A 12,324-nucleotide genomic window follows, 5' to 3' on the forward strand; every position below is an offset into this window, starting at 1 on the left:
TAGAGATCACACACACACACACACACACACACACACACACACACACACACACACACACACACACACACACACACACACACACACACACACACACACACGCACACACACACACACGCACACTTCAATTAAAAGGGTCTTTATTGGCATGAGAAAACATACTTTACATTGCCAAAGTAAGTTATGTTATGAAATAAACCAAATCAGGGAATAAAAGGGAATATTAAAAGGGAATAATGAGTAAACGGATGTGTCACAACATTGCATTAGGAAATAAATACATTGATTGATTTATTGATTGAAGTATTTATTAACAGTTTGCAGAATGGTACATTTCACATGAAAGCACAACTCAATACAAATGTATGCTGATATTGATTGATTGAATACTTTAAAAGTAAAAATATATATCAAAAAGTACCAAAAGTAAAGTACTCATTCTGCTGTCACCCAGGCAGAACAGTTTGCAAAAAAGTTAACTATATGGATAGATTACAAAATAATGCTAAAGGAATAACCAGGGATCAGGATAAATTGATATAACGCTTTTTGGAACTGTCACACACAATAATCTGCTTTTGTAGTTTTGGAACGGTACCACTACCTCCCACACACAGTACTACTAATCCCAGGATCCTCTCTGATAGGACCATATGATTTGTGGGCCGGTGACTGTTGCCAGGGGGAAGGTGGCGCCAGGGACCTGTTGTTGGAAATGACAGCTGAGGAAATCGGATTTCATCACAGAGATCACAATAACAACAGACCCAGCAGATAACGGAGAAAGCGCTGTTCGGATCGGCGTGAGCACGGACGGGGTGTGTGTGTTCCGTTCCGTTTTAGCACACTGCTGGAGCCGCCGGGTGTAGCATGATAGCTAGTGTTTTCATCGTGGTGATCCAGCCGCTATTTCTCAGGGCTAAACTGAGCTGAGCCGCGCTGAGCTGAGCCGTAGTGTGAGTGCGTGCGTTTATGCATGTGTATGCCTGACTGTGCCACTGCACTTCTCCCACCTGTCAAGTTAGCCAGCAGGCTAATTTGATGTGGCTGGGTAGCTAACATAAAGCTAATCACAAGTGTCTGTGGGTGAGGTGCAACGCTGAACGGCCTGCACATGCAACCCAGCTTATCAGTGACACTTGAAGCGAATGTGTGTTAGCTTAGTGCAAACTATGACAGGCGTAACATCAGATAACAGTTGGCTAATTAGCCTGCCTATTAGCTTAGCTTCTACTGTGGCGTTGCTAGCAAAGCTGGCTTAAATTGACCCAGATTGAATGGGGAATAAGAATCCACGTTGTTGTTTTTGTTCCACCAGCTTTATTTACATTTGGTGAGCATGGTTGGACAGGTGTCAGGAATGTTTGGAGGGTGTGACACTGTGACTGACATGATGAAATGTGACATCATCATATTGACCCAAATGGCCCATCCCTTGGTGATGTTCAGGGTGAAAACTTTGTCAAATTCTCAGTTGTTACTCGCATTGTCTTTCCATGTGTATATCTAGCTATGCAGTGCTTACTGTTGACATCTCACCCATAATCTTTACGCTAGCCCGTCTCCGGACCCCCCGGGTTGAGCTCCTTTGGACCTACCACGTAGGGTCCGGTCTCACCGGCCTCAAGCGACATGGGATGCCATCTGATTTCCCCTGACTTAGCCCTGTGCTGCGGTGTGGGTGTCACGCTGACATATTCCAAACGAAGCATATGAACGCTATAGGAGACAACGAACCATCTGACCCCCCCCGCGAACGGCTCAGAAGCCGTTAAGTATTTTTAATGTTTGTACGACCGTTTTGCCAGCTCTGAAATTCTCTCTTCGGTCCCTCCTTGTTGACATCTCGGTTGGCTAGCTGCGCCTACGAGGCGCGTAGGGAGGCGCTGCTAGCCAACCGAGATGCCGAGAGGCGGTACAATGGGATGTCAACAAGAGAGAATTTCAGAGCTGGCAAAACGGTCGTACAAACATTAAAAATACTTAACGGCTTCTGAGCCGTTCGCGGGGGGGGTCAGATGGTTCGTTGTCTCCTATAGCGTTCATATGCTTCGTTTGGAATATGTCAGCGTGACACCCACACCGCAGCACAGGGCTAAGTCAGGGGAAATCAGATGGCATCCCATGTCGCTTGAGGCCGGTGAGAAGGAACCCTACATAAAGTCATCAAAATGTCAGAAACTTTAACGTAGGGTTCCGAAAGGAGCTATCTTTACGCCTACATAAGAGTTCTGCAAAGGAAGCTGTCACCTGTCTGTATTTTCTGTTCCTGAACATCATAGAGCAATTTGATTTACAGTAGAACTTATTTACGCTGCTGCAAAGGTGAAACATAGGTGGCCAGGTGGGGTGGAGGAAGTGGGAGACTGTCCGGGACATACATCCACTTTATTTTCGGAGGCTTTCCAGTTTCCAGCACTTCTGATGTACAGACTGTTCGGGGAAGCTTTTGAGAATAGTTGCCATAATGTCTTCATGCTGTTCATCTGTAAAACTGAATTACATTATCCAGGATATATTGCCATTAAATGTCATTCCGTGCCTCCTAAGGGACCCCACAAAGCCTCTGGAAGCACAAATAACTACACAAAGCAAGTATTACGTAACGGCAACGCTGCAAACATGGCCTGAGGAAGAGCAGATCAAATTATATGCAACGAGTCGTACACCCATGAGAGTCCAAATGAAGTGGGATAAAGCTGCAGTCTAGACTTTAACGTCTTTCTCCTTGTTTGGGGCATGTCTTATAAGTGACATTTTTATTTTATTTCACAAGCCATACTGCATACAAGCCACACTGCGTCATGCAAGATTGTAGATGGGCGACAAAGTGTAAAATAGGGCTCAAGACAAGTCATTGATTTTCATTCAAACCTTTATTTGTTCTCGAATTACCCTCATTTGCAGTGTCGTCGAGATACAAGATACAATGTTCAAAGCAATAAACAAAAACAGAACAGCAACATTTCCTCATCGCGTGATGTAATATATGTTTAAAAACAGTTGCAGGCACTTGGGGGTAAGTCTGCAATCAAAGATTTAAATTGACCGTATGTTATGGGAGAACAGATATTTAATTTAAGCTGTAGGTCATTCCACGTGGTTGGGGCACTAAAACAAAAGGCTGTTTTCCACAACTGTTTGCATTTGGGACCTTTAGTGTGAGCCATGTAACTGGAGTGTGTCCTATACGTTACAGGGTTCCAATCCAGCAGAGCTTTAATATACAACGATAAAGTCCCATCAATTGCTTTAAAAATAAACAGATACCAGTATTTATTTCGCCTATCGGCCAAGGAAGGCCAGCCCACTCTGTCATATTGGATGCAGAGATGAGTTCTGTAAGGTTCACCAGATATAAATCGCAGAGCAGAATGATAAGCTGCATCCAAGGGCTTGACGGAAGGAGCAGCTTTTCCATAGATGACATCTCCATAGTCCAACACAGAAAGAAAGACTGCTTCAATAACCCTTTTCCTACATGTAGTTGGGAAACTAGCTCTGTTCTGGTAAAAAAAAAAAAAGCCTTAGTTTACAGACAAGATTATCTATATGGTATTTAAATTTGTCATCAAGCCATATTCCAAGATACTTGTATTCATTAACCCTTTCTATGTTTGATCCATTCGAGGTAGTAATATAAAATGTATTATAGTCGTTGATATTTCTGCGTGCTCTTGTAGTTGCCGTAAAGCCAACGGTGCTGCGATCATGATACTGACACAGTGCCAAACATAAGGCTTTGAACATGTCGTGTAAGTGTCTACTGTACATGTGTTTACGTCTGCTCTGTTCTCTCCATGCAGGGTCGTCGTGAGCGATGGAGTCCCTGATGAGTGCAGTGGCACCACGTTCCCCAGCCGTGGCCAAGAAGCCGTCGGAGGTGGACTTCCGTTCGGGGGCCACCCTGGAGCAGCTGTCAGCCCATGTGTCGGAGCTGGTTGTCCTGGAGCAGGGCGAGTTTGGAGACCAGACTGCTCTAGAGGTCCACACTGCCAAGGACTTCATTTTCAACATGCTAGGTATGAGTATCAAAAAATGTGTGATGTACACTGCCGGCTTGATGACTGTATGCGAGAGAGATATAATAGTGACCAATTTACATAGATTCAAAGTACGTAAGTCTGTAGAACCTCACATGTAGTATAAACCACAAGCCTAAGGTGGACAACTTCCAAGCATTGCCAGCTACATTGCTGCTGACTGCCTCTGTTGCTCAAGCCACACTCCCTAACCTAATCTGTTTGGGTTAATGAATAGCACAGGGAACTAGCTAACAGCTATGATTAGTTGTACTTCCCGTTTACGGAACAGAGCAGGAATTGTGGGATGAGAGAGACGGGAAGTGGAAATTGTGAAACAATTAAACATATGACTGATTGGCGCTTCCCTGCGTCATCAGAGTGCTGCAAAATGTTGAAGCCAGCTCATCTCTTTTGGTAGCGCGTCAAGCATCGACAGTCAGGTTTTAGGTTGAAGCTTCATGTTGCTGGCATGCTCCATTGAACATTACTTTTAGCATTTGTTTTGTCACTGCTACTGTGAACTTGGCCTCAGGCAACTGCATTTCTCTCCACACAAGCACAAATGTACATTCCCTATTCAGTAGCTTTTGGAGCAAAAACAAGACATTGGTTGCACGTGCTTCCTTCCAGCATAGGGTTGTTATTAACCCATTGAGACCTGGAACGCATCCATGTCACGTTAGCGTTTAACCACATTAACCATAAACCCATTTTGGGGCGGGAACCCCTTTTGGTGTTTTAAACATTATGTTATAATTTAGCTATTGAAAAATAGCAGATCTACAAGCTCGTAGCGCGCCACTCGGTGGCGCGCTACGAGCTTGTAGGTCTGCTATTTTTGAAAAATCGTTAAAATGTGCCTCAAATCTTTCCGAAAATTGTCATGATGTAGAAAACATTTTTTTTTTAAATTTCGACGTCAGGCCTGAATGGGTTAAAAAAAGAACGAAGAAAACAACCAATAGCCTCTGCAAGTAATGTAACAAACTGCGGTGTGTGTGCAATTTCAGGATGGCACCAAGCCCAGACGTCACAGAAACAGGAGTGTGTTTGTTGAGATACACAGGATAGATAGCACGCGTTACATGTGCGCGTGTGTGCGTGCAGCGTGCATGCATTTGTGTGTGAGAGAAACTGGTTACTGCCTCCCTGGATGAATAAATCAAATCAAAATAATAAAACATTGCCTTCTTATTGTGAAAATAGCAGATCTACAAGCTCACTGCGAGCTTATAGATCTTCTATATATTTCAATGGAAAATATTTGTTCCGTTCAACATAGAAGCAGGTATGCTGGACAGTATCATGTGATCAATCAGTATATTAAACACGCAGATCTACTTTTGAAAGTTATGATAATTATGAAATGTTTGGTCATTTTTGGAAAACCTTCCACTACAATAACTAACATGGCAAAAATAGAGACACCAGCTTGAAAGTGAAAGTGGACATTATCCTATTAGTTTGGTGCACTGCTGTAGTGCAGACTTGATGTACTGTAATAGTTTACAATCACATTGCAAATTTCCATTTGGCCGTAATGAATCAAATGAGCTAGAGCAAAAAAATATGAAACTCACAATCCAAAGCAATTAAGATGATTTACTTTAATGGTCATTTCAGCAGGCAGTTCTAAATGAAGTGTGTGTGTTTGTCCAATAGGTGGCACTGTCTCCCCTTCCAAGCTGGCATTGACGGGGGAAAGCTTCCCCTGTCAATGGTGCTCTCCTCATATCTCTGTCTGTCTGTACCAACACCACTGGCAACAATTTGGCCACCGTCCTAATGAATTCCAGGGGCCTTTTCTTTTCAGCTGCCCTCTCGTTTATCTCTTTTACTTTGGTTCTGTCATCTCCCCCTTCCTCTCCCCGCTGTGTTCTTCGCTCTCCCATCAGCATTTCCTTTCCTTGGCCTGCTGCTCTCCCAACGGTGGGCCCTCTCCTCCTTTCGTCTGTGCCAGCCAGAAAGCCTCAGTTGATCTGAAGTAGAGTCCCCTCTCCATTTCAACATATTATCTCCGAGACAATAGCTGCGGTACAGCCCCATTAACCCATTTAGACCTAGCCTGGGTAAACCCACTCCCCGGCAGAATGCAAATCTGGCGAGGGGGAGGGGTTTACCCAGGCTAATTTAGACCTGAGGCCGATTCTAAAAACAAATGGCTTCTAAAACAGTTTTCTGAAAAACCTATGTTTCTAAGTCAGCGGTGCTCAAACTATTTAATGTGAAGGACCACAAAAATGAATAAATTATATGTAATTGGCCGCAGACCCCCATCTGAAAATATATGTTGTTCCAGGGACCCTCCCAGAAGCAAAGATTTGAGTAAAAAAAGTTCGCTCTGAAAGAATATATATTCAAAGATTTGCACCACATTTTCACGATTTTCCAAAAAATAGCAGATCTACAAGCTCGTAGCGTGGCACTCGGTGCCGCGCTATGAGCTTGTAGATCTGCTATTTTCCAATAGCTAAAGTATAACATAATGATTAATATCCCAAAAGCCAAAAGGGGTTCCCGTTAAGAATGGGTTAACACCCCCCCACAGCCCACACACACACCACCCGTGTAGTTTGCGCTCAGGCTATTGTTTGCTGCAAAAATATCATAAGAGGCGGCTTTTTTGTTGCTAATCTAGTCAAATATTGGATTAGCTACCAGCCTGCCCCTGTGGATCTCTGAGCATCTCTTTCCTCTCTTCTCACACTCCTCATCTTTTCTGGCAGCTAAAATAGCATAACATTAACCACATACAGTGAACCCTATTCTGGAAATGGTGAACATTTTATGAAAAATGGGCTTAGCTAGTAGTTCTGCAATTTTTAGTGAAGACATTTGGTGTAGAGGGGAAAAAAGGAATGGGCCAAGTACAGACCTCGCTCAAGGGGGTTGCCATGATTGCATGTGTGTGTGTGTGTGTGTGTGTGTGTGTGTGTGTGTGTGTGCGTGTGTGCGTGCGTGCGTGTGCGCACGCACGCGGGATTGGGGTGAGAGAGAGCGCTCTCGCTCATGTCGAGGTGCATGACGAGACCCAGCCCTCGTTGACTCGGTTCAACAGATAATATGGACTTGTCACTTTAGAATGTAATAATTACAACGTACGCATGTCTATTTTTGAAACCTATTTTTAAAGTTGAAGGGTTTAATATATAAAGCTCGGATCCTCACGGGTAATTTCGGGTAACTGCATTTCAGACGATCCGACCCAGACCCACGGCAATTTGGAATGGATCCGACCCTGCCCGAGGGACAAGTCAGTATTTCGGGCCCGAATCGCCTCGGTTCTCGGTTCGGCTCTCTGGTATTTGGTTCTGGATGGACCCGTGCTGCCCTCTATCGTGTAGCTCCTTCAGCTATATTCATATCTAGTCTAAACTGGATTCAGATATTAGCTCTCCCAGTGTGAGGTCCCATCATGTTTTTACTGCTTGTTTGCAAACCTGGTTCAAGACAAAGGGACGTTTTTCCGGTTGTTTTTCTTCCCCGGGGCTGCCGCTGCTTGCTGAAGCAATCACAGAGGGGATCTGTATTTTTGTGTCCCCTTGTTCCAGTAATCTCCCACTGGGACATCTCAGCCTCTGTTGCAAAATGAAAAACAAAAAATCTCTGAAACAAACAACCGAACCCCACCCTCCAAAAAAAACCCAACAACTTCTGTCTGTGTATAGCTCTAACAGAGCGTATAGGGAGAGACGCCTTGTGTGTGATTGGAGGCTTACAGTGTGCAGAGCGGAGTACGCCATGGTGGCTGTGTACGCAGTGGCGCACTGTTCAAGGACGCACGGCGCCACTGGGAACGAGCAAATCACAGCTTCTTGAATATAGGTGTGGGTGTGACGCCACTGCTTACGTGTACGCACCATAGTTTGTTCCATTACTTGCAGAGGCTTTTATAAAGTTTGGGCTGCACTAGCATCCCCACTGGGCTTTGCACTCTGTCAGAGATGGGAGAGGTAAAGAGATTAAAAGCACACTCACACACACACACACTGGCAGAGTGCAGCACCTTCCCCCAGCTATACCGCTCCAAGAAGCAACTGTTATTTACACGGTGGGCTCTGTGAGTAAACAGTGTATGGCTTTGCCTGCAGGGAAGTGTGGTCGGGGGAAGCGTATAACCTGCTGTACAGTATAGACTTGTAGAAGCAACGCATGAGGAAGGCAGACGTATCTGGAGACAGACAAAATACACTTATTGAAATGATGTGCCAAGCCCACATATTCAGTATGCCAGCACTAGTACTTTACTACTTGTGACATCTCTGTGAAAGCGTCAGGTATACAAAAGGACGCTTTTTATAACATTGTGAAATGCCAGGCACGCAGCCCAGTTCCTCAGATACTGGTTTCAAAAGTATGGCCGTGCCAAAATGGAATACAGATTTGTTGCGCTGGTCCCCCAAGGTTCAACCTCCACTCTGGAAAGCCTGCGTGCGTCTTCCACATCTCCACGAGTGCATCAGTTCTACTTCAGCAAGCCCCCTGTCCAACCCTTCTCCTTACATTACATCAACTTTGGATAGTAATGCGGATGCTGGGGGCCGATCTCTGGGGAGGCTGAGTGTCGGGTTACGAGTCAAAAGTTCACCTTGAGATGAGTCGGGAAGAAAAACAAAAATCGAAATGAATAACGGCAGCAAACAAGAGCCGCATCGTCTCTTTTATGCGTGTCTGTGGGTGCATGTGTGTTATTGTTATGGCTCCCTGGGTGTTTATGCATCCTTGGCGCTTTGGTGTTCTGCCTGCCTGCCTGCCGAGGTCGCGCCTTCCCATTTGGCTGACCTTCTTCAAAATAACACCCCAGTCAGAATGAAGCCGGGGCCAGCATAAGTTCAGATTGGTACACTGGCAACTTCACTGTCCCTCCTCTGTTTTATCTTGTTTTACCGGCGGCACTTGCTGAGCCAAGCGTGAATGTCTAGCGACACGCTCGCTGACTTGACTTGACACCCACATATCTGCTGGCTTGACTGTATTGGCAAATTGACTGCGATTCTATAGCGAGCTGTTGACAGCGTAACTGTTTTCCTAGCTGCGAGATGTCTTCAGCTCATCAACAACTTTCAATCTCGCTTGGTAACACAGCTTCATGGCGGCCTGAACTCTTTCAGACTCCATTGCTGTGACAGCGAGCGCTGCTTCAATGCACTCCCCCTTTGGGGCTTCTGTTTACGATGCAGGCTGGGGGGCCCGAGCGGGCCCCCCGCGCCCACACTGGCTGACTAATGCTGTGTTAAATGCTCCTATCTCCTCCACTTTGGATCCAGATGCCTGCGTGAGTCTGGTGGACTCTCCCCGGGGGCCCATCACAGCCATTGTTATTCTGTGTGCACCCACCGGGGGCTGCATTTGATAACACAAAGCGAGGAGCAGCATGAGGAATTGGTGTGGCTGCTGCCCTCTCTTCTCCCTGTTGTCTTTTTTTCCCCTTCTTTAATGCATATACGCTCTCTTCTGCCTCTCATTCCTACCCTGCTTTAGCGTTCTGTGTAACTGGTGTTGCACCTGAGGTTGTCCTTTGACTCGATATGTCACACTGTTCATTAGAAACACAAATCATTGGCTGTCGGGCAGAAACCTCTTATGTCCATTATTCTAACTTTGTGTGCTTTGTTTTTGGTAAAACGGCCTGCTTGATCACGCTACAGCGTCACACACCAAAGTAGGAGAAGTAGCAGATCCACAACGTTTTGAGCTTGTCGATCTGCTACTTTTGACATTTTTGAAAATGAATCCAGAAGAATAACCGTTTTGTTGGACATTTGTGAGGTTTCCACTCAACAGAGACAAAAGGTCTCAAGGGTAGCAATAATATCCAAACATACTGTAAAAGGAGCTCATAAACCGTTGATCAATATGCATAAAGAAAGTCAGGCATGGCTTATGCACGTGCGAGGTTGCACGCAGACATGCACACAGGCTATTTAATAATGAAAGTGAATTGAATTGTTCAGGAACATTAACACAATTACTGTAAGGAACATTAACACCATTACTGTAACTCAACCAGAAGCCTGCTCTTTATCACAACAAAGACTGTCACTGATGTTTTCTGTTCCTTTCTAAATAAGTAATGTGATCAATTTAAACATTGAGAGTTTTAATTGACCACTGTAATAGCTACATTACAAGACGCAACGTGATTGATGTTTCCTTTTTTACATTTGTTTGATACGGAGTCTCGAAATGCATCGCATTTTCAGTGGTGCAAACAAAGCAGACTGTTTGAAAGCCGAGTGTCCCTACTCCCTATTGTAAATGCATTATTCAGCGAAGGCCTGCCAAAGGATTCTTTTTGACATTGTGTTGACGTGTAGCTCTAATAAGAGAACAATGTCAGTGCATACAGCCGGTTCTTGGCGCTGATAACAATTCAATAAAAAGCCAGTGACTCGCAGAGGTTCAGGTGAGTGAATGAAGCCGAGACATTCACTTTGTTCTGTTCAACTCAACTTAATGTCCGTGTTTCCTCCTGGCAGCTTCGGTGTCGTCAGTGGTGGAGTTTGAATATGTATGTAGAAATACAAGTAAAAGTTTGTTCAGCTCAATGTATTTGCGTAAAAGTACAAAAGTATTGGCATCAAAATATACTTAGTACCAAAAGTACTCAAATATGCAGTGTCCCTATTTCACAAGGTATCATTATGTACGAAATGCATTAAAATCTATTGAAAATAGCCCATCTACAGGTTCACAACGCATCGCGGCGCGTTGTGAGCTTGTAGATTGGTGATTTTCAAATAGCAGAAGTTTAAATAGGGCTGAAGGGGTTAATGTTAATACTGTATGTTTTGTAATAATACAAATCTACAAAGTAACTAGTAACTACATTTTAAAATAATTATGGTGGAGTGAAAAGTACAATATTTTCCTTGAGATGTAGTGGAGTAGAAGTAAAAGTATTAAAATTGGAAAGTAAAAGTACCTATATAAAAATGAATAAAGTAGAAGAAAAAACACGGCTCCCTCACGCATTTTCTTTATTTTGTATGTTTATTTGAAACTGAAATATCCTTTAAGTACAGTACTTTGAGTAACAGATCTACAAGCTGTAAAGATGCAATAGGGTTTCAAAGTTCACTCACTGTATCGCAAACGACCTCATCAACTTAATTTATCTCCTGTCGCTTTATTTGGTTAATGATTTCCCTAATGCAAGCGTTCAACTGTCAATTTCAATAGATTAGTATGTATACAGTACTGGCCTTGTCATAGAACTACCCTACGCCTGAGCCACTGCCACTCCCAAATGCTCTCGAGAAAAGCGAGGGGCCAAGTACAGTATTGAGCCCTGGGGGTCCCCGACCATCGAAGTTAATGGGGTTTAACAGGTTAATCGTAATCGAGCTAAAAGTTTGAAACAATGGTAATATTAAAACATTTTAAATCATATAACAGTTTTGTAATAGAGCGTCCATCTTTCACTCTATCTCTATTTCTTCGCGCTCTCATACGCCTCCGTCTCATTGATCTGTGAAATCCAGTGGATGGGATTAAATAGGAGCACATCCATCCTGCCCCTGTTTTGAATTTTAATCTCCCGTCTAGATGCAGGCTCATATTCGGCAAGAAGTTAGAGGATCTCACCTCTCAGCACGGGGGTTGTGTGGGGCCAATCCTGGTATTATCTGGAGCCCAGAGGATGCTGTGAAACATGCTGATTATAAAGAGAACTGATGGAATCGCAGCTTTCAGCTCAAGACTGTATTTATTTTAATGTTATTTTCCTGCATGTCACCAGTGGTGGAAAGTAACTAGGTACATGTATACTAAACTTTGATTGCCGGACAGTTTCTACATTTTTACTTAGTAAAAGAGTTACTTATGTCAGACATCTTGCCCAGAGGGACATGAGATATGGATCCTCCTGAGCTGGATTAAATTCAATCGTATGGAATTTAGGGCTGGGCTAAGATATTCCTGACCACCAAACATCGATCTGTTCCATATTGTTTCAACTTAACTTCCTAATTGCACTACCGGTATAGTGACATTAGACCTCTGAATAAGGTTAAAGGAGAAAGAACAGAGAGGAGAAGAGGTATATTGTTTTCCCTTATTGTTGTGGGATACATTGGAAAATAATGGCCTTTTCATTGATGCTGAGTTGCTGACTAATACTTTTACCTCATTATCTATTCACAGCTTTGGCCATACTTAGACTCTCTAATTGTCCCATTAACAGCTTTATATTCATATCTTGCATTTTCTCCAACGTAATTTAAAATATATACCTTGATGATTGAGTCAGTGTTGGGTAAGTCTCATTGCACAGTTAAGTCATTGACATTTGGAATTAATT

At 43.7% G+C, this 12,324-nt stretch overlaps 1 protein-coding gene across 2 annotated transcripts in view; it reads left to right on the plus strand.

Annotated features, from left to right (window-relative positions):
* Positions 1 to 677: 677 nt before the first annotated feature.
* tmem102 (transmembrane protein 102) overlaps positions 678 to 12,324 on the plus strand; it is a 38,188-nt gene continuing 26,541 nt past the window's right edge. The window contains exons 1-2 of one of the 2 annotated variants that reach the window (XM_079491420.1): positions 678 to 817; positions 3,804 to 4,019. In XM_079491420.1, the coding sequence (XP_079347546.1) occupies positions 3,818 to 4,019 (202 nt within the window). In that variant the 5' untranslated portion in view covers positions 678 to 817; positions 3,804 to 3,817. The other variant, XM_079491421.1, reaches the window with a different exon arrangement.

This window comes from Electrona antarctica (genome assembly GCF_951216825.1).
Source record: "Electrona antarctica genome assembly, chromosome: 21".
NCBI classification, from domain to species: Eukaryota; Metazoa; Chordata; class Actinopteri; order Myctophiformes; family Myctophidae; genus Electrona; species Electrona antarctica.